At 35.4% G+C, this 23,721-nt stretch overlaps 1 protein-coding gene across 1 annotated transcript in view; it reads left to right on the top strand.

Moving 5' to 3' along the window:
• The window catches only part of POLQ (DNA polymerase theta), a 104,768-nt gene that overhangs the window by 18,586 nt on the left and 62,461 nt on the right, over positions 1 to 23,721 (top strand). Inside the window, exons 8-12 of the mRNA XM_076001833.1 lie at positions 1,975 to 2,121; positions 4,252 to 4,464; positions 10,580 to 10,722; positions 13,134 to 13,338; positions 13,671 to 13,813. Coding sequence (XP_075857948.1) covers positions 1,975 to 2,121; positions 4,252 to 4,464; positions 10,580 to 10,722; positions 13,134 to 13,338; positions 13,671 to 13,813 — 851 coding nt within the window. The remainder of the gene's footprint in view (positions 1 to 1,974; positions 2,122 to 4,251; positions 4,465 to 10,579; positions 10,723 to 13,133; positions 13,339 to 13,670; positions 13,814 to 23,721) is intronic.

The following is a 23,721-nucleotide window of genomic DNA, read 5'->3' as shown; positions in this document are numbered from 1 at the left end:
TGATGAGGATGAAGACCTTTATGATGATCCACTTCCACTTAATGAATAGTAAATAGATTTTGTTTATGCTTTTGTTAATGACATTTTCATTTCAGTAGCTTACTTTAATGTAAGAATATAGTGTGTAATACACATAACATACAAAATATGTATTAATCAACTGTTTATGTTACCGATAAGGCTTCTGGTCAACAGTAGGCAATTAATAGTTAAGTTTTGGGAGAGTTAAAAGTTATATGCAGACTATGTGGGAGATTGGTGCTCCTAACCCCTGCATTGCTCAAGGGTTGAAAAAAAAATATATATATGCACACACACACACACACACACACACAGGCACATATGCAGGTATATGTACACACATATGTATCTTAAATCAGCTTTGTTGAGGTATAATTTGTATAAAAGAAAATGTACTCATTTTTAGTGTATACTTTGATTAATTTTAACAAATGTATACATCTGTTTAACCATATAATCAACATATAGAACATTTTTATCACCCCAAAATGTTCTCTTTTTCTTTTTTTAATCTTAATAGATTTAAAATTTTTATCTTCTTTTTTTCTTATTTGAACAAGTGTAGGCAGACAAAATATTCTCTTTCTCTGTCCATCTCTTCTATCTCCAGCCTTTGGTAACCATTAATCTCCTTTTTGTTACTTTAGGTTACTTGTGCCTTTTCTAAGAATTTCAAGTAAATGAAGTCATACAGTATATATGTGTCTTTTGTATCTGGCTTCTTTCACTCAGTGTGGTGTTTTTGATGTTCATCTAGGATGTTATATTTGTTAATTTATTCCTTTTTTGTTGCCAAATAGTGATCTAGTATGTACTAATGGCTATAGCCATTAGTACACATTTTTTACTGATTCTTAGATGAACACTGTTGCCTCACCATTTTTACTAGCCTGTGGTCCTTTGGCTAGATAAATATAGGGAGACTAGTTCTAGTCACAGAATATTGGGATATTTTGTTAATCCATTATGCCATTGGCATCATGAGGGCAGGTGATAGATATCGCAAGTCTAGTTCCAGTAAGTAAACTTTATCTGACGTTCTATTGGCTAGGCTCTGGTCCAACAGTGTATTATCTTTTCCACTTGCCCCTTAATTAATGCTTTCTGTGCCATATTAACTTACATTCCTTGCATTGTACCATGACAACTTATATTCTTTAATAACCAGAGTCATTATTATTTTCTTAAAGTTTTGCTGTCTTGATTTGTAGCAGTGCTTCCCAAATGCTAGTGCTTGGATTGGAGCCTGGTGTATGATGAAATTTTCACCAGAAAAATAAAGACAAAACACATTTTTCATAAAGCTGAAGTTTAAAATCTGAATTTATCCCCACTAATTTTTTTATGTTAAAATGACTTATTTTGAAATAAAGATATTGATAGGTGGAAATCTTAAAAAAATTTTAATTGTCCTTAATAAAGTAAAACATTGGTAACTCTCTGTGGGTCTTCAAAATTTTAATAAAAGTTTACTTAAAAGTTTAAAAATATATAGAATATGATATATTCAAAGTATGTTTTTGTTATTTTTAATAGACACATAATTGTAGAAAATATGTTTATTTTTTAAGAAAAGTTTTACAAGTTCAAAAATCCAAAAGTCTTGGAAATTCTTTAAGAAAACATAGTTCCTGCAAGTAAGAAAGTTAAGTCTTACTGGGAGAGATGGTTACACATAAAGGCAAAAACAAGTGGGTGATGTGTGATTAATTATCAAATTAGTGCCAAAGAGGCTAGCATAATTTTTTACAGAGAACTAGGCTCCTAGGTGATGTTGATACTACTGGTTGGTAAGTGCCAGGCATCAGTATTTTTAAAAGATTTCTAGGTGATTATAATATAAATTGGTTTCTGAACCACTGCCCTGGTATTTAGCTTGATAATGATTTAGACAGATAGTGCTTAAAAAGGTCCAGCCAAAGGTGAACGGTGTTGGTAATTTTTTTGTGACAGGATTGGTAAAACCATCAGAATTCCCACCAGTAGTGCTGGAACAGAAAGACCTTCTGGAAGTGATGGATCAGTTAAGACATTTGCCTTCAGGACTAGACTCTGTATTACAGAAAACTATACCATGGGGAGTAGCATTTCACCATGCAGGTATTCCATATTTATAGTCTGTTAAGAAGCCCTCTCCAAAAATTTCATACTGGGTTCATTTTTATATTTGTGCACTATTTATTTCTTATTAACCATACTTAATATTCTTAGATTTCATTTTAAACAATTGTGTGATTAAGATTAAACAAGAGTACAACAAACATGTTTAAGTTTACTTATCTGTATATAGTAGTTCCCCCTTATCCTCAGGGGATACGTTGCAAGACCCCCAGTGGATCTCCCAAACCACAGATAGTACAACCCCTATATATACCATTTTTTTCCCTATATATACCATGTATATGTACATACCTAGGATAAAGATTAATTTATTAATTAGGTACAGTAAGAAATTAACAACAATAGCTAATAATAATAAAGAACAATTGTAACACTAGACAAGCATTACTACTCTTGCATTTTGGGGCCATTATTAAGTAAAATAAGGGTTATTTTAACAAGCATTGTGAAACTAGATCTGATAAACAAGATGGTTACTAAGTGACTCAATAGGTAGTATATACAGTGTGGATACACTGGACAAGGAATGATTCACATCGTGGGTAGGACAGAGTTTGATGGTGTGAGATTTCATCATGCTACTCAGAAGGGGTGCAATTTAAAGCTTATGAATTATTTCTAGAATTTTCCATTTTGTATTTTTGGACTGGTTGACCATGAGTACTTTGTTTCCTTAAAATTTAGGTTAGAGTGGTACTTGCTACACTAACTGTATGCCACTCTGAGTGTCTCCTTTTATCTCAAGGGGTATTGAAATATTCTCACAAATATATCAAAATCGAATGAATTTTAGAAATTATGATATTATATTTGGAGAGGGCTAGAAGTACTTAAAAATCAAATGAATAGATGATGAAAATTACAAAGATTATGACAGTCACTGAATTAAAGAACTTTCAGGAAGTGGTCTCCATGGTCCTATGTGCTAAGGATAGATATGATGAAGAATATCCTTTCTAAGATTAGGAATTTGACTCTTTCAATTTGGTTAAATATTTTATCATGCAATATATATATATATTTAAATCCATTTAAAATTATATGCATGTATGCAATATACATGTATTAAATATATGTTTAATAATCTCCCCTTATTTGCAGGGGATATGTTCTGCTATCCCCAGTGGATGCCTAAAATCACAGTTAGTACTGAACCCTGTAAATACTCTATACTTTTTCCTATACAATCATGTCGTATAAGGCAGGTGGTATATACAGTGTGGATATACTGGACAAAAGGATGATTCATGTCCTGTACAGTATGGTGTGCAATTTAAAACTTATAAATTGTTTATTTCTAGAATTTTCCATTTAGTATTTTTGGATAGCAGTTGACTGTGGGTAACTGAAACCATGGAAAATGAAACCACAGATGAGGATAAGAAGGAACTACTGTATACATACACACACAGAGAAATATTTACATTGTATATAACTTATGATGCACACTAAAAAAATGAAAATCTGTGTACGTACTAATTTATTTAAATTTCATTTACAGAATAGAGCCCTAGTCCTTTTAATTTGTAAATAAAATTAAGTCAGGTAAGTATATTTCTATATGCTGTTTTTCATTTACTCATGTATTTTTGTATTCATCAAACATTTATGTACATTAAAAATATGCTTGACCCTTGTGATGGATAGACCCTGAAGGTGCTGTGTTGAATGAAGCATGTATCTACTCTCAAGGAGGTCATTGTCTAGAACAGGGGTCAGCAAACTGTGGTCTGCTGGTCGAATCTAGCCTACTATCTGTTTTTATAAATAGTTTTATTGGAACACAGTCATGCCCATTTGTTCTGTGGCTGCCTTCATGTCACAGTGGCAAGGTTGAGGAGTTACAACAGAGACTATCTGTTGTTCCACAGGAACAGGAAAGGTTTGCCAACTCTTGGTCTAGAAGATGAGATAGAGGATTCCAGGGGGAGCAGGTTATATTCTTAAATAGATAGACCTTGATGATCTATTTATTTACAGTCAGAACAGTAGTTAAAAAAATCTTCAGAGGCTTGTAACAGACTCTCAAATCCATTTGTAAGTGATCAAGTATAATATTTCCATTATATATTAATAAATATATGTCATAGGAACCTCCTCTCTTTTTAGGCCTTACTTTTGAAGAGAGGGATATCATTGAAGGAGCCTTCCGTCAAGGTCTCATTCGGGCCTTGGCAGCAACTTCTACTCTTTCTTCTGGGGTGAACTTACCTGCACGTCGCGTGATTATTCGAACCCCAATTTTTGGTGGCCAACCTCTAGATATTCTTACTTATAAGCAGATGGTTGGTCGTGCTGGCAGGAAAGGAGTAGACACAGTAGGTAAGTATGTTTGAAGTTAATTGTAATAGCATTGGTGAAAGACAATGTCAGTTTACTTAAAATTTGACTAGTGCCTGGTAACAGGTTTTTCGTCATGCTGTATTTCTTCATTATGCAATGCACTAATGTTGTCCTTTTGAATTCACTTAATATTTATAGTGAGTATAAATTATTTTTATATATCATCAAGTATTGATTATCTACAAATATAGAATTAAGATATTTTGTAGTGTATACAATGACATGATTTAATGTTATGTAAATCAAGATGACTTCTTTACATTAGCTGGAAGATGATTTTTAATTTCCAAGTATAATCTCTTTGTGCTAATTAATGTTCATGGGTTAGTTCAGCATGGGCAACTGGTCTCAGAGATTAAATGGGGATGCTGAGAGCTGGGAAGTACTCTCACACCTTGGCAGTAGGAACTTCACATACCATCTTTTTCTCTCAAAATTGGAGCTGGCTCTGAGAACACCTTTTTATTTTCTTACCTTGTAGCAGCAAGTTATGGTAGTTACTAACAATCCAAACAAAATTTTATCTTAAGCAATGAGGAAGAGACTCGTTTGAATTAACCATCAAAACAGCAGCAAAAGTTACTTCTAATGTACTATACTGTGTGTAACTGTTAAAAAGTTGTAACCAGCCTTCTAATATTAAAGGACCTTGGAAGAAACATTCTGGGTAACTTCATCTTTCTTTTCTTGGACATAATTAGCTCCAATATTGTACCACTTTCCCTGAAAATAAGACCTACCCATAAAATAAGCCCTAGCAGGATTTCTAAGGATTTGCACAATATAAGCCCTACCCCAAAAATAAGACCTAGTGATGAGTGTAGCTACACTGCGTATCTGCACAACCCATGCATTTTGTCGCAGAGTGGTAAAGAAGATGAGCAGCCCTTCTCATCTGCCCCATCATGACAGCTCCTGTCCCAGAGGTGACCGGAAAGGTGCGGGCAGCCCCACCAACAAAGTCGGCTCCTCCTGTCAGGTCCCGGCCATCCTGTGCGTGCTGCAAGCTGAGGCTTTGAGGGGAAAATAACACATCCCCTGAAAATAAGCCCTAGGGTGTCTTGTTGAGGAAAAATAAATATAAGACCCTGTCTTATTTTCGGGGAAACATGGTATTAGATATTTAAAAAAAAACACCAAAAAACAGGCAAACAGTTCTGTGGCTATCCAAGAGAACTGAGGAAATCTGGGAGAAAAGGGAAGGTGTTAATGGGAAAATAGGTGGGATATTTTGTGTACAAAAAGCTGGACGGTAGACTGAGCAAGTGACTTTAGAACAACCTGACTTGTCATATGAAGTCCCCAAATACAGTTAATTCTCACTATATACAAATTCCAGATTTGTGAGTTAGCCCACTTAATAGAATTTATTGAGAACCCCTAAAATCAATACTCTAGGGCTTTCATGGACATGTGCAGATCTGCAAAACGTTCAAGTCTTTCCAAGTGTGCTTTCTCTGCTGAAGCTGAATAAGGCAATGCTTTGCCGCCTTATTTCAGCTCTCATACTGTAAAAAGCTTCCTTTTCATGGTCTACTTAGTTCCACATTTTTCACAATTTTATACTTTTTCTTGGTGATTTTGTGCTTAAGATGATCTTTGAGCATTAGGGCTGAAGTGCTATCTAACATTCCTTAGTGCATTAAGTCTGTGATGTGCCTTATGGAGCAAATATGTGATAAGATAAGCTTTATTCAGGCATGATTATAGTGCTGTTGGCTATGAGCTCAATGTTAGCAAATCAATGATATATATTAAATAAAGTATCTTTAAACAGAAATGTATGTAAAACACGATTTTGTATTGATTGATGGAAACGTTACTGGAGGCTTGCAGGAACCTAGTCATCTATTTTCCCTAGCAGCAATGGTTCCATATTCACTAATATTCAGTGTTTGTGGCAACTTTATGGAATGTAACTACCACAGATAACAAGAATTGATTGTAATGTTTTGGTGAGTGGAGTAGTTAGAATATAAGTTCACTGCAGGAACAAAAGCCAGCAAATGGTGTTCAAAGAATGTGGAAGTTAATTTCTTTCTCATATGACAGTAAAATTGTGAGTAATCTTGGTGTGATATGATGGCTGCAGTGTGTCAGGCACCTAGTTTTCGGTTTTGTTCTACCTTGCTTAGCAATATAGTTTCTATCCTGTGGTATAGGATGGCTAGTACAGTCTCTGTCAGCATATCTGCATTTCAGCCAACAGGAAGGGGAGATGGAGAAGTAAAGGACACAGTCTGCCCTTTAAGGCCACCACCCAGAAGTTGCCCATAGTATTTCTCCTCAGGTACAGTTGTCCAGAACTTGGTCAGATGGCTGCATTTCCTTACTGCAGGGGTGGCTAGGAAATAGAATTTTTACCTGAATGGTTATGTGTCCCACCAACACTTAAGCATTTTATTAAAGGAAAAATGAGATACTTTAGGGGACTCCTGTCAGTCTCAGCCTCAGTACCAAATGACCATTTATAATCCCTGAAGGGCCACTGGTCTGTCTTTCTTTTAAGCCCTAAACATTTTGATGATTAAAAATACCCTTCCAATTTGTTGGATTTTTCCTACCATAGGCATCAGAGAAGGTTACCCTGTTTCTCTCTTACTTTACCTGCAAAATGTGCAGATTATATGGATATGTTTAAAAAGAGTGATGGGAAGAAAATAAGCCACTCCCTTCCCATTCCTATTTGCCTCCCCTGCGCTTCCCCAAAGTCTGATTTCTCATTAGACTCATAACTCTGGAGAATGAAACTTAAGTTCATTTTACACAGATACTCTCCTCTTAGGGCCATAGGGTCTTTACATTAATATAGAAGATACGGAGATCTTATTTGCCTTGCTGTATTCTTACCTTATATTTATCATAGGGAAGAAAAATTGGAAGGTTGGTGCCCTGGGCTAATTATCAAGTCTAAAATTAGATAACATTCAAACATAACCAAAATATACAATAGTAACTTCATTTCTGAGATTTTGAAGACTTCTGAGCTTTTGCCCTTGCATACTGTTCCATTTTCAGGGTGGTGTGACTTACTCAGAACTTCAAGCTATTGAAGAATGTGGGAATATAGTGTTTTATATCCACTATGGAGATTTAAATACTTAGTCATGCTTTTTGTATTATGTAGCATCTTTGTAACTTCTGTGCATTTTACAAATGATATTAATATTTCCTGGATAGTAGATGGTGTTTTATTTAGATGACATTTTAGTCTTTCTATAGATTATCTAGAACCTTCTAGTGTAGGATGATGGTGCTTTGTGCCAAAATAGTGATTTACAAGTTCAACAGTCAGTAATAAATGGTTTGATTCTACATGATTTCAATTTCCCTCTTGTGGTATGGATGAGATCTCCCCAAACAAGTGGGAGCAGGAACCTGTTCATACATACTAGTATTCATTTGGATGTTTTCATGAATCTTGCCCATCCTGAAAATTGTTAGTTCATTTTGTTGGAGAATCAAAGTCTGGTAGACCTTTAAGCAACCCAAAGTGGCTTATTGTTTTGCTGCTGATATAGTTGATCCATTTTCTAGGTAATTTTTTTTTAAGCTGGACTGTTTTATAGCCATTGGAAAAGCCAGGTGATATATTTTATTCATGTTGTTTTTAAAAAATTGGATATTGACAAATTATAATTGTATATGTTTATGGAGTACAAAGTGGATGCTATACATATATAATGTGGAGTGATTGGATGAAGCTAATTAACATATCCATCACCTCAAATACTTATTCTTCCTGTTTAACCAAAACATTGTGTTCCTTGACCGGTATCTCCATATTTCCCCCACCACCTAGCCTCTGGTAACCAGCATTCTACTCTCTGCTTCTATATATCTGATTTTTTTTTGAGAAAATGTGGTATTTGTTTTTCTGTGCCTAGCTTATTTCACATAGCATAATGTCCTCCAGATTCATCCATGTTGTTGTAGATGATATAATTCTGCTCTTTTTAAGGCTGAATAGTATTCTATCATGTATATATACCTCATTTTCTTTATCCATTCATTCATTGATACATGAATGTATTGATTTCATAACTTGGTTATTGTGAATAATGCTGTGATAAACATGGGAGATATCTCTTTGACATACTGATTTCAAATTCTTTGGGTATACACCCAGCAGTGAGATTCCTGGATCATACGGTAACTCTGTTTTTAGGTTTTTGAGGAACCTCTATGTTGTTTTTCATAATGGTTGTATTAATTTATATTCTCACCAACAGTATACAAATGTTCCTTTTTCTCCACATCCTTGCCAACAATTGTTATCTTCTATCTCTTTGATGATAGCCATTCTGTCATGTGTAAGGTGATATATCATTGTGGTATTAATTTGCATTTCCCTAATGTTTAGAGATGTTGAGCATTTTTCATGCATTTGTTGGCCATTTAATTGCCTTCTTTTGAGAAATTTGTATCGGGTCTCTTGATAGTGCCTCACAATTCTAGTAGGCTTTCTCTATTGTATTTTTTTTCTTCTCTGAGTGAATAATTTCAAATGTTCTGCTTTGAGCTCACTGATTTTTTTCTTCTGCTTGATGGAACCTGCTGTCAAAGCTTTCTATTGCATTTTCCAGCTCATTCATTGTATTCTTAATCTCTAGGATTTCCTTTTTTTTTTTTAATTGTTTCTATTTTTTGGTCAAACTCCTCATTTTGTCTATATATTGTTTTCTGTATTTTATTTAATTTTTTAATCCATATATCCTTGTAGCTCACTGAATTTCTTTAAGAGAATTATTCTGAATTCTTTGCCATTTCATAGATCTCCATTTCTTTAGGGTTCATTGTTGGAGCTTTGTTAGTTTTGGAGGTGTCATGATCTTCTGATTCTTTGTAATCATTGTGTCCTTGTGTTGGTGTCTATGTATTTCAGGAGACAGCCACTTCTACTGGCTTTTACAGGGATAGACCTTCACTATTAATAGTGAATAATAATAATAATATTAATAATAATAGTGAATATGATTCTGGATGGGTTATGGTAACAACTCAGAGCAGGCAGAGCTTGCTTTTGGGCTCGCTAGATAATTGGGCTGCTGCCTTTGCTCTGAGTTTGGGTGGGGCTACTGGCTGGGCTCCAGTGTCAGGTGAGACCTCTGGTGAGCTCTGCAATCAGGCAGAGTTGCTGATTGAGCATTGCAATCACCTCTGATCAGGCTGGGCTCCAGGGTGTATTTCCTGGCCAGGTGGTACCCCTATTTGAGATCTGTACTTGGACAATGTTGCCAGCTAGGTCCCAAGGTTAGGTGGATTTGCTGCTCCAGATTGACAGGATTAGCTGCTATGCTCAGAAGAAAAAAACAGATTAACAGGAGAAAAGGCATATAAACTTTATTTGATATTAATATTTTAATTTTTATGTACATGGAGGCCTTCATAAAAAAGAGTTGAAGACCTAAAAAGCTGTTAGACTTGGGGGTGTTATATAACATTTTAACAGTGAGCAATAAATTGTGGAGAAGTGACAAAGAAGAAAATGTTTGGGCTTCTAGGGGCAGTAAATCATGAGAAGGTCAATATATGGGGGAAGCTAATGGAAGATAAGGGTTATTTTAATAGTGTGTGTTTGTGCAGACCCAGCTCAGTACCAATCTTTTAAAATTTTTTTTAGCCAAATTTAGTAGTGGGAAGTTGAATACCAACTTTAGTGACACTAATGTTAATAAGTTCTGATAACCCACTACCATTGGACTAGCCAGTCCCGATCTTGTCTCCAGTGATAAAGGTTGTTCTCTTAGTATGGGAGAGGGGAGAAGAAACATCTTAACAAAGGAAAATTTAGTCTTGCTTTTAGGAAGATAGGGAGAGGACAAAGAGTTCTGTGTTTGCTGCTTTCCAATGCTTTCAGCTCAAAATAATCCTTATGCTAAAGTAGCCTATTTTGGGATACTTGGGGTATTATATTCTGTTCTCATTCTGTCCAAAGTTCAAAAAATAAAGACATTAACCTTAATTTTATCACCATAGCAACAACTATCATCTCTTATCTCCCTTTAAACAAGTAAAACAACTTAAATTCTCTCTAGCAGGTATCTTATGGAAATGTGTTGAGATTTTGCAAATGCATGTCTTTTGATTTTAGGTGAGAGTATCTTAGTTTGTAAGAATTCTGAGAAATCAAAAGGCATAGCTCTACTTCAAGGATCTCTAAAACCTGTTCGCAGCTGTTTGCAAAGACGAGAAGGAGAAGAAGTAACTGGCAGCATGATACGAGCTATTCTGGAGGTAAGAGAGAGTTCAGTAAATTACTATTTGCTCTTTCATACCTAAAGTAAAACTTTAGTATGTGAAAATCTTAGCTTTGTGCTTCTTTTTAAGATTATTATACTTACAGCCTCCCCACGTCTGAATCTATAGTTATTTTCTATATATATGTGAATTTATGTACAATTGACCCTTGGACAACATGGGTTTGAACTGTACAGGTCCACTTTTATGTGGATTTTCTTCCATCTCTGCTGCCCCTGAGAGAGCAAGACCAACTCCTTTTTCTTCTCCTTCTCAGCATACTCAACATGAAGATGATGAGGATAAAGAACTTTATGAAGATCTATTTCCACTTAATGAATAATAAATGTATTTTCTCTTCCTTATGATTTTCCTAATACATTCTTTTCTATAGCTTACTTTATTGTAAGAATATAGTATATAATACATGTAACATACAAAATATGTTTTAATCGACTATGTTATCAATAAGACTTCTATCAATAGTAAGTTATTAGGAGTAAAGTTTTTGGGAGTCAAAAGTTATATGCAGATTTTCAGCTGTACTGGGGATTGGTGCCCCTTATCCCCGTGTTGTTCAAAGGTCAACTGTACAAAACTATACAAGGGATGTCCAGAAAGTATCCAGCCATTGTTAATATAACAAGAACAGTTACATGGCTGGATACTTTCCAGACAGCTCTTGTATATTTATATGAATATACAGTTTGAGTTTAATACAGCTAGTGCTATAGAAATCCATTTTTAAAAAGTGATTAAAAACCAAATGCCAGATGATTCTTTATTTTGTATCATTTTCAGAATTTAAAGAAAAGGTGACAAAAATGGACCTTAGTCCCTCCATCCAGATAAAACCTGTTGACATTAAAATAAAATCAAGGTACACATATACTTGATTAGAAGCTTCTAACAATACAGAAAAATCTAAAGTAAAAAATAAAACCTTTTTTCTGCTTTGAGCTCTCAAAGGTAACCCCTGTTAAGTGTTTCATGTGTCCATTCATAAAAGTTTTCAGTGTGTATACCAGAATGCCTTGGTATTGGTTTTGGTACTAGTGTTAGTGACACCGTATCTGTAACCACACTCTTTTTGACCTTTCAACTATCAGTTTGGATAAAACAGAAAGTACTTGATAACATAGTTAAGGATGTAGAAAGTAGGCATTTTTCATATACTTCTGAAACTCTTCTGGAGGGTAACTGGGCCATAACCTCCTAAAATAAAAAATGTACTTACCCATTTATCAGCAATTTCACATCTAGAAATTATGCCTAGGGAATATACTTGTGAAATTACATCAAATTAAGTGTATAGGAATATTTTTATAGGACTATTAGTAATAAGAAAAAATTGGAAAAAGCTATACTAGTAATACTAAATAGGCTACAGTAAAATCATGCTTTCTGGTCATTAAAGAGAATGAAATAGCTCTCTGTTTATGATGATTTGATATGTGTCAATAAAAACCTATAATACTATTAATATTAAATAGGCTATAGTAAAATCATGTTTTGTGGTCATTAAAAAGAATGAAATAGCTCTGTTTATGATGATTTGATATGTGTCCAATATAAAATGAAAGAAGGCAAGGGACAAATTAGCATATATATTAGGGTAGTTATGGGAAAATGATATCCACAAGGCACAGCTGACTTCATCTTTTTCTTACTTATTCCTACTCCTCTTCTGGGTAGGAAGTATTCAATATTAGCATTCCTATATGTCCATACATTTCAGGAGGAAGGATAAAAAGAACTGATTTTATGGACATGAGCCATCACTACCTCTTTTATATATGTTATTAATTCTAAAAGTCCAGATGGATAATGACTCATTTATTTTTCTTTTTAAGAAAAATAACATAACTACTCTTAAGGGGAACTTTTCATGTTGTCATTAGGTGTTACCTGCAATTACAATGAGTGATGATGGAAGAGTTAATAGAGTCTCTACTTCAAGATTCTGAGAATATTTTAAGAGAGTAGGCTGGGTGCGGTGGCTCACACCAGTAATCCTAGTGCTCTGGGAGGCCGAGGCGGGCTGATTGCTCAAGGTCAGGAGTTCAAGACCAGCCTGAGCAAGAGAGAGACCCCGTTTCTACTAAAAATATAAAGAAATTAATTGGCCAACTAAAAATATATACAGAAAAAATTAGCCAGGCATGGTGGCACATGCCTGTAGTATCAGCTACTTGGGAGGCTGAGGCAGAAGGATTGCTTGAGCCCAGGAGTTTGAGGTTGCTGTGAACTGGGCTGATGCCACGGCATTCTAGCCCAGGCAACAAAGTGAGACTCTGTCTTAAAAAAAAAAGAAAAAGAGAGAGTAGAATCACTTCATTTCTTTTATATCAAAAGGGCCTGCATATCTTATTAAAAATTTATAGAAATTTTCAAATATCTTGTATTAGATAATAGTTGGTGGAGTGGCAAGTACATCGGAAGATATGCAGACTTATGCTTCTTGCACATTTTTGGCTGCAAGTATGAAAGAAGGGAAGCAAGGAATTCAGAGAAATCCAGATTCTGTTCAACTTGGAGCAATTGAAGCCTGTGTGATGTGGCTATTAGAAAATGAATTTATCCAGATTACAGAAACCAGCGATGGAACAGAAGGTAAGTGTGATTTCTCAGTTACAATTTACTCATCTTTAGTGACCTGCAGTGTGTAAGACTGCTCAGTAAAAGGAAATTGACTCTTCAGGTAGTATAAAAGGAAATTTATTTTTCAAGCAGTGTATCAATTCGTTTTTAGTAAGTCAGCGTTTTGTTCAGTAACTTCAGATTATTAGCATAGAGCCTGCTCATAAATTTCTATTTGTTGAATAAGGTATTGTTTATAAAATTATCAGCCAAAAGGGTTAATTATGGAATACAGAAAGACAATGTTTTGTTTTATTTTATTTTTAACATTTGCTCCCCTATTCCCCCCCCAACTCTCAAATCAGGAAAGGTGTATCATGCAACGCATCTTGGCTCGGCTACTCTTTCTTCTTCACTTTCTCCAACTGATACTTTAGATATTTTTGCTGACCTCCAAAGAGCAATGAAGGGCTTTGTTTTAGAGAGTGACCTTCATATTGTTTATCTGGTAAGTTCTCTTTTCTTAACAGTCATATTTGTGAAAATGGGGAGAAAAAACAGATAAAGAATCCAGACTAAAGGAGCACCTTATCTGTTTTCCTTGACTAGCTTAGTAATGTTGGGAATAGAGAAGAGGTAAGAAGAGAATTATTTTAAAGTAATAAGCTAAATGTTCTAATGACCTTTTAATCTATTTTCCCCAACCTCCTTTTGAAAAGGATTTCAGGTGGTTTGTAAAATATATATATTCTACAATATAGAAAAGAACAGGAAAGGACAATGGGATATAGTAAATTAAAGATAAGATCATAATGTAAAACTGAAAGAAAGGTTGGTATATAAACATGCATGCCATTAAGTATGTAAGGTTGCTGTTGTCAACTTTGATTTTGAGTTTTCTAGCAACTAAAGCAAAGAGGGATGCTTGATTAGTCTCAATATTCATAAGATAAAAAGCAAAACAAATTTAGGAAAAGCACTGCATTTCACTAAGGGAAATTTAGTTCTAAAAAGACACTTTGGGACCGATATAGTTGATTAAATCTCTATAATAACAGCCATAAGGAATTTAAAAATTTTTTATTTTTATAAAATAAAAAATTTTTATTTTGAGACAGAGTCTCACTTTGTTGCCCAGGCTAGAGTGAGTGCTGTGGCATCAGCTTAGTTCACAGCAACCTCAATCTCCTGGGCTTAAGCGATTCTCCTGCCTCAACCTCTCGAGTAGCTGGGACTACAGGTGTGCACCACCATGCCCGGCTAATTTTTTGTATATATATATTTTTAGTTGGTCAATTAATTTCTTTCTATTTTTAGTAGAGATGAGGTCTCGCTCTTGCTCAGTTCTAATTTTGAACTCCAGACCTCGAGTGATCCGCCCGCCTCAGCCTCCCAGAGTGCTAGAGTTACAGGCATGACCTACTGCACCCTGCCTAAAAGTTTTTTAAATTGGACAATTCTCTGTGAGTACTAGTACTCACAGAGAATTGGATAGAGTTTGAGGCCATATTATCTGGCAAGAATCTGACCAGAAATAATAATTTTGTCCATTAAGAACAGATGCATGCATTTTGATAAGCAAGTGAGGCAGGTAGGTAAAATTGAAATTCTTGTTAGAATGAAGCAGGTTTTATTGAAATGTGTTTCAATAAAAAGCACTATATAGTCAGCAGAGGAAAAATGTCTTGACAATGCCAATTTTTTTTCTCACCAACATGCGTAATAAATGGGTGATAATGGGCTCAAAATTTTGTGCCCTAGAGTGTGGCTAAGAGGTATCTCAAAGTAGGTCTTACCAGTCATCTATCCTGGCCTTAAAAATAAGTCTCATTTATGTATAGTGACTAAGATTGTGGGTTCTAGGGTCATACTACCTTAGTTCAACTTTTGGGCCCATCACTTAATAACTGTACAACTTTGAGTAAGTACTTAACTTTTCTTAAGATTCCATTTCCTCATTTGTAAAATGGAGATAACAATACCCCCCTGAGGGCTGATAGTCTTTGATGAATGTTTCATATCTTAGTAAATATTTAATAAAGATTATCTTATTTCTAGTAAATTTTCTCATAAAAATTATACAAAGTCATTTGGCAAATCACCTAACTACTATTCCATACTCTGTAAAACATAAAGACCGATGGTAGGAATTGGTATGCTGAATGTTTATTGTTAGTGGTCTCTTGTACTTCTCTCACCATTTGAATTGTATGCTCTTTAAGAGTTAGTTGTTCCCAAATTTGGTTATGCCATTTTACTTCTGTGAAAATTAGGTTGATTTTCAAGTTACTAAAACAGTTGCTGATGAAATATGTGAAATAACTGTAAGAGCTCTGAGAAAAAGTTATAAAGATCTATATAGGAAAAAAAAAAGCCAGAAGGATACTGCTCAAAGATTATTTTGTAGTTATCTTTAATTTCTAACTTAACTTTACAAAACAAACTGGATTTCTAGGCAATGTATTATTGGTATGATTTAACTAAGAAAACTATGGTAAATTCTAATCAATAGACTCACACTCACAAGGCCTTGACCCTTGCTGAAAATATTGGCAAGTAAATATGCATTTGTGTTTTAAGTTAAATAAAACATTTAGAGTTTGCATGTACTATTTTATTTTTTGAATATTTAAAACATTTACATGATCCAAAAGTCAGAACTATATAAAAAGGAATTGTCAGAGAAGCCTATCTCTTGCATGCCATTTCAATCTACCTTCATACATGACTGTTAGCCTTCATTTCTGATGTGTTTCTTCTTGTTTCATTTTACAACAATTAGCAAACACATATGTTCTTGCCTTCTTTCTTATACAGAGGATAGCATGCTATATACATTATTCTATACCTTCGATTTTTTACTTAATAATATATCTTAGAAATCACTTCATGTCAGTTCATTCATTCTTTTTTTTTGCTTGTTTGTTTCCATCATTTATTTAAAAATTACTCAGCCTCTGAACTAATTTATTGGTATGTATTCTTAATGTTTTCTCTGGACAGCATTATCAGAAGATGGTAGTTTGAATATTTAGAGTAGTATGTTAATGTAGTATACTTTTAAAATGTCTAGACAAAAGTGTAGAATTTAATAGCCATTCTTTAATAATATGCCTCTCATGTGGGGTATAGTAATTTTATTGTCGAGTGTAAATATTAAATACTTAGGTATACTTTGGGCATTTATTCTTTTTTATAGCGTATAAATCCATTGTGTAGGTGGATGTACTATTATTTATTCCTTCAGTTTCCTATTGATGTATGTTTAGATTATTTTCAATATTTTGTTATGGCAAATGATGCTTCAGTAAATAACTTGGTGTTTAGTTTTATGTGTTTATGGTGTTTAGTTTTAGTTTAGTTTTACTATATAGTGTTTAGTTTTATGGAGATGTGTCTTTAGGAAATACTTCTATAAATGTGATTGTTGGGTAAAGTGTAAAGACATAAGAGATTTTGGTTTGGCAAAATCGCCTTCCATAGAGTTTGTATCATTTTCCAATTTTATCAGTGAAATATGAGAGTGGTTGTTTTTTCACAACCGTACAAATAGAGAAATGGAGTATATTGTTAAGCTTTTGTATTTTTGAGTATAGTTTTAATTTGCATTTTTAATATTATGGGTAAATTTGAATATTTTTTCCATATGTTGAAGGAATTCTCTCACCTTAACTGACATCTTTCTTTTTTATGTTGAGTTGCCTTACTCATGAAAAGAGATGATTTTCTATTTGTTTCAGGTTATTTTTTGGGTTTTCAGGAGTGTTTGGAGATTTTCTCATAGAGTTTTTAAGCATTTATTTTTTAAATAATTTTATTACAATACAATTCACATTCCATACTATTTATAGTGTATGAGTCAATGAATTTTAGTATATTCACAGAGTTATGCAATTATCACCAACATGTAATTTCAGAACATTTTCTTTATCCCCCAAAGAAACTCTGTGCCCATTAGCAGTCACTCCCCATTTTCTTCCAACCTCCTCATCTCCCCAGCCCTGTGCAACCACTAATATATTAAATGTACTTTTTGTTTCTGTAGACTTTTCTAATTTGTGTTACTTTATGACTAGTTTCTCTCACTTAGCATGTTTTCAAGGTTCATCTATGTTGTAGCATGTATCAATACTTAAGTCCTTTTTATTTGCTGAATAATATTTAATTGTGTGGATTCACCACATTTTTTTTTGGAAAACCATTGCTCTCTCTCTCTTTTTTTTTTTATTTCAGCATATTATGGGGGTACAAATTTTAAGGTTTCAAACAATGCCCTTGCCCTCTCCTTCCCCCACAAGTCTGAGCTTCTAGCATGACCATCCCCCAGACAGTGCACATCTCACTCATTATGTATGTATATACCTGCTCTGTCCTCCCCCCTCCCAACCGCCCAATACCCAATTAATGTAGTTCCTATGTCCACTTAGGTGCTGATCAGTTAATACCAATATGCTAGTGAGTATATGTGGTGCTTGTTTTTCCATTCATAGGATACTTCACTTGGTAGTATGGGTTCCAGCTATATCCAGGAAAATACAATATGTACTATATCACCGTTGTTTCTTAGAGCTGAATAGTACTCCATGGTATACATATACCACATTTTATTAATCCACTCATGTATTGATGGGCATTTGGGCTGTTTCCACAGCTTTTCAATTGTGAATTGTGCTACTAGAAACATTCGAGTGCAGGTGTCCTTTTTGTAGAGTGTCATTTGATCTTTTGGGTAGATGCCCAGTAATGGGATTGCTGGATGAAATGGTAGATCCACTTGTATTGCTTTAGGGTATCTCCATATTGCTTTTCATAGAGGTTGAACTAGTTTGCAGTCCCATCAGCAGTGTAGGAGTGCTCCTATCTCTCCGCATCCATGCCAACATCTTTTGTTTTGGGACTTTTTGATAAATGCCATTCTTACTGGAAATAAGTGACATCTCATTGTAGTTTTGATTTCCGTTTACCTGATGATTAGAGATGTTAAACATTTTTTCATATGTTTGTTAGCCATTATTCTGTCTTCTTTAGAAAAGTTTCTGTTCATGTCCTTTGCCCACTTTTTGATAGGGTTGTTTGATTTTTTTCTTGCTGATTTTCGTGAGTTCTAAGTAGATTCTAGTTATCAGCCCCTTATCAGATGTGTAGGGTGTGAAAATTTTCTCCCATTCTTTAAGTTGTCTATTTGCTTTCATGACTATTTCTTTGGCTGTGCAGAAGCTTTTTAGTTTGATCATGTCCCATTTATTTATTTTTGTTGCTGCTGTGATTGTGTTGCTGCCTTTGGGGTCTTCTTCATAAATTCTTTGCATAGGCCGATGTCTAGGAGAGTGTTTCCAACATTTTCCTCTAGAATTCTAATAGTTTCCTACCTTAGGTTTAAGTCTGTTATCCAGCATGAGTTGATTTTTGTGAGAGGTGAAAGGTATGGATCCTGCTTCGGCCTTCTATAAGTGGCTATCCAGTTTTCCCAGCACCATGTATTAAATAGGGATTCTTTTCCTCAGCATATGTTTTTGTCTGTTTTGTCAAAGATTAGATGGCTACATGAGGATGGTTTTATATCAGGGTTCTCAGATCTGTTCCACTTGTCAATATTCCTATTTTTGTGCCAATACCAGATTGATTTAATTACTACAGCTTTGTAGTATAGTTTGATATTTGGCATATTAATACCTCCCATTTTGTTTTTGTTGCCTAGAATTGCTTTTGATATTTGGGGTCTTCTCTGGTTCCAAACAAAGCATAAAATTGTTTTTTCTATATCTGTGAAGAATGATGTTGGGATTTTAATAGGTATTGCATTGAATCTGTAGATCAGTTTGGGTAGTATAGACATTTTAACAATATTGAGTCTGCCAACCCATGAACATGGTATGGATTTCTATCTGTTTACATCCTCTGCTGTTTCCTTCCTCAGTGTTTCATAGTTCTCCCTGTAGAGGTCTTTTACCTCCTTGGTTAAGTATATTCCTAGGTATTTTATTTTCTTTGTTGCTATTGTGAAGGTTTTGAGTCTTTGATTTGGTTCTCAATTAGATTGTTGTTGGCGTATATGAATGCCTCGGATTTCTGTGTATTGATTTTGTATCCTGAGACTTTACTAAATTTATTTATCAATTCTAGGAGTCTCTTGGTTGAATCCTTGGAGTTTTCTAGATATAATATCATACCATCAGCAAACAGTAAAAGTTTGATCTCTTCTGCCCCAATTTGGATACCTTTAATTCCACTTTCATGTCTGATTGCTATAGCCAGGATTTCTAGCACTATGTTGAATAGAAGTGGAGATAGTGGGAAGCCTTGTCTGGTTCCAGTTCTAAGTGGAAATGCTTTCAATTTTTCCCCATTCAGTATGATGTTGGCTATGGGTCTTTCGTATATGGCTTGTATCATTTTTAGGTATGTCCCTTCTATGCCTATTTTATTAAGTATTCTTATCATGAAAGGGCATTGAATTTTGTCAAAAGCTTTTTCTGCATCTATTGAAAGAATCATGTGATCTTTGTTTTTGCTTCCGTTTATGTGGTGAATTACGTTTATAGATTTATGTATGTTGAACCATCCCTGCATCCCTGGGATGAAGCCCATTTGTTCGTGATGGATTATTTTCTTGATAAGCATCTGGATTCAGTTAGCTAAGATTTTTGTTGAGAATTTTTGTATCTATATTCATAAGGAATATTGCTCTGTAGTTTTATTTTTTTGTTGCATCCATTTCTGGTTTTGGTATCAGGGTTATGTTGGCTTCAGAAAAGGTGTTGGGGAGGTTTCCATTATTCTTGATGTTGTGGAATAATTTCTGCAAGATAGTCACCAGTTCTTTGTAAGTGTGGTAAAATTCAGATGTGAAACCGTCTGGGCCAGGACTTTTCTTTTTCAGAAGATTTTTAATTTCTGTGTCTATTTCGGCTCTTGATATTGGTCTGTTCAGGAATTCTATTTCTTCCTGGTTGAGCCTAGAGAGGCTGTGTGTTTCTAGAAATTTGTCCATTTCCTCCTCAATTTCCAGTTTGTGTGCATAAAGGTTTTTGTAGTATTCGTAAATTATATCTTGTATCTCATTGGGATCGGTTGTCATATCTCCTTTTTTGTTCCTGATAGAGCTTATTAGAGATTTCTCTTTTCTGCTTTTCGTTAGTCTAGCCAAAGGCATTCAATTTTTGTTTATTTTTTTGAAGAACTTTTTGTTTTATGAATCTTCTGTATTGCTTCCCTGTTGTCAATTTCATTTAGTTCTGATTGATCTTGTTAATCTCACTTCTTCTGCTGGGTTTGGGGTTGTTCTATTCTTCTTTATCTAGCTCTTTGAGTTGATTCATTAGATTGTCTATTTGTGATCTTTTTGACTTTTGGTTATAGGCATTTATGGAAATAAACTGTCCTCTCAATACTGCTTTAGCTGGGTCCCAGAGGATTTGATAACTTGTCTCTCAATTGTCATTATGTCCAAAGAATTTTTTAATTTTCATCTTAAATGATCTATTTTCATCATAAATGAAGAAATCATTTAGTAGAAGGTTGTTTAATTTCCACATTTTTGTGTGGAAATGTGAGTTTCTGTTAGTGTTGATTTCTACTTTTATTCCACTGTGGTCTGAGAAGATACATGGTATGATATTTATTTTTTTTAATTTTTTGAGACTTACTTTATTTCCTAGGATATGGTCAGTGTTAGAGAATGTCCCATGAGCTGATGAGAAGAATGTATATTGAGTGGATTTTGGGTAGAATGTCCTGTAAATGCCAGTCAGACCCAATTGTTCTAGAGTTTTGTTTAAGTCCATTATTTCTTTATTAATTTTCTGTTTGGAGGATCTCTCCTGTGCAGTCAGTGGGGTGTTGAAATCTCTGGTTATTATGTAGTTGCTGTTAATCAATTTGCTTAGATCCATTAAGGTTTGCTTAATGAATCTGGGTGCACTTAAGTTGGGTGCAGGTATATTTAAAATTGTCATATCTTCTTGTTGAACTGTACCCTTCACCATTATATAATTACCATCTTTGTCTTTCACTACTTTTGTTGGTTTATAAACTAAATCATCTGAGATCAGAACTGCCACACCAGCCTTCTTTTGGCTTCTGCTTGCTTGAAATACTGATCTCCACCCTTTTACTTTTAGTCTGTAAGGTGGAAAGCACCGTGAACTCCCCTGGAGCCCCGTGTTAGGACGGCACCAAGAGGGGAGGAAACCGGACTGAGCTGATAGGGGAGGCAGTTAGATATCTTGCCTCTGGTAACGAGCAGGATTAGGTGTGTTTCCAGAAGACAGCAGATACTTGGTTTGTATTTTTTTATCCATTCAGCCAGCCCGTGTCTCTTGAGTTGCGAGTTTAAGCCATTCACATTTATTGAGAGAACTGATAGGTGAGGCAGTTTACTGTTCATTCTGTTGGTTTGAACATTGTTGCTTTGTTTTCTCTCTTGAGCCATTGTGATAACTGACCTTTAATCTTTAGGTTTTGGGTGTTTTTATGTTCATGAGTATTTATTACGCTGTTTCGTGTGTAACACTGTTTTGAGTACTTCTTGTAGGGCTGGTCTTGTCTTGGTGAATTCCCTCAGTCAGTCTTTGCTTATCTGAGAATGTCTTAATTTCTCCTTCATGTATAAAGCTTAGTTTTGCAGGGTACGAGATTCTAGGCTGAGCATTATTTTGTTTCAAAAGAGTGAGAATGGGGCCCCAGTCTCTCCTTGCTTGTAATGTTTCAGTTGAAAAATCTGGCATTATTCAGATCGGTTTTTCTTTGTATGTAACTTGCTTCTTTCGCCTTATAGCTTGTAGGAGGGTCTCTTTTGTTGATATTTTGGTTAGTTTGATGACTATGTGTTGTGGTATTTTCCTGTTTGTATTGTATCTCCCAGGGGTCCTTTGTGCCTTTTGGATTTCTAATTAAGTTATTGGCCAGACCTTGGAAATTTTCCTCAATTATATCTTCAAATAGCTTATCCAACCCTTGCATTTTTTCTTCCTCTTCCTCTGGAATCCAGTGGAGCCGCAGGTTATTTTTCTTTATATAATCCCGAAATTCTTGTAAGCTTTGCTCATATCTCTTATTTTTCTGCTCTATCTCTGTGATTAACTTATTTTATTTGAAGGTGTTATCTTCAATCTCTGAGATTCTTTCTTTGGTTTGGTCCACCCTATTTTTGAGGCTTTCCACTGTGTTTTGTATTTCCCTGAATAAATTCTTCATTTCCAGGAGATCAGATTGATTTTTCTTTATGATCTCAATTTCCTTAGTGAATTTTTGTTCTAAGTCCTGAATTTTCTTTGTGATTTCTTTGTGTTGGTTATCCATTTTTTCTTGCATATCATTGAGCTTTCTTACAATCCAATTTTGGAATTATTCTTCTATCATTTTAGTGTTTTGGGTTTGGTTAGTATCCATTTCTTGAGAACTGATGTATCTTTTTGGGGGAATGTTTTTGATTGGATTCTTCATAGTTCCAGAATTCTTTCACTGAGCTCTCCCCTTCTGGATCAGCTGATGTTTTTTCGTGTGCTACACAGGGGTCCTCTCCTATGGTTTCTTGATCTGCCACTGGGGGGAGCTCTTCCACTACACTTGGAAGCCTACTCCTGATGGGAAGGAAGGGTTACTTGTGGAGCCTTTTGTGGTCACTTGCAGAGAATTTGTTCCTTGACCACGGCCTTGACTGTTGGCCACTGACCGGGGGAGCAGATTCAGCCCCAGCGTTTTGATCAACTGGATGACCTAAACTTTTCTCAAAAGCAAAGTCATTTTACTGCCCACTTTCGATCTGCATACAGGCCTAGCAGATTCACCCTAGATCAGGAGGAGAGTGGCTTTTCTTATGTCACCCAGTTTCCAGGGGTGGAGCCTGCCACTTTCTGCAGGAGAGATGCAGGCTAGAGGGAGGAGGTAGCTCCTCAGTCTGCCTTGCACCCCGGTGCCCCAGTGGCTGTAACTACCATTGGTGTTAGTCTTCTCAGTAGCCTGGCCAGTCGATTACAGATTGTACAGGGGCGTAATTTGTCAGGAAAGTCTCTAGGCTGGAGGAGGGGTTCTGCCTGCTGCACCGTATCACACCATGGTGGCTGGGCTATGGATCCTCTCAATGGCGACCGCTTGCCCACTTGCAGGGTACCAGCACTGGGGCGACTGTTTAGGAGGTGGCAGGTGCCGGGTTGGGGGTCTGGGTCATCAGGACACCCCCTTGCCTCCTCTATGCCTCCTTCCCACCAATTCACGCCTGTTCAGCCATAGTTCTCACTCTTACTGACCCACCCTGGGTGCGCCTATTTGCCTGAGGCAGTTCCAGCTTAGAGCCCTCAACTTAGTGAACAGCTCCGTAGGACTGGCCCTGCTCATTACCAGAGGCAAGATATCTAACTGCCTCCCCTATCAGCTCAGTCCGGTTTCCTCCCCTCTTGGTGCCATCCTGACATGGGG

Source organism: Microcebus murinus, chromosome 1, assembly GCF_040939455.1.
Source record: "Microcebus murinus isolate Inina chromosome 1, M.murinus_Inina_mat1.0, whole genome shotgun sequence".
Taxonomy (NCBI): domain Eukaryota; kingdom Metazoa; phylum Chordata; class Mammalia; order Primates; family Cheirogaleidae; genus Microcebus; species Microcebus murinus.
The sequence above is the reverse complement of the archived record's forward strand: the minus strand, read 5'-3'. Positions and strand labels throughout refer to the sequence as shown.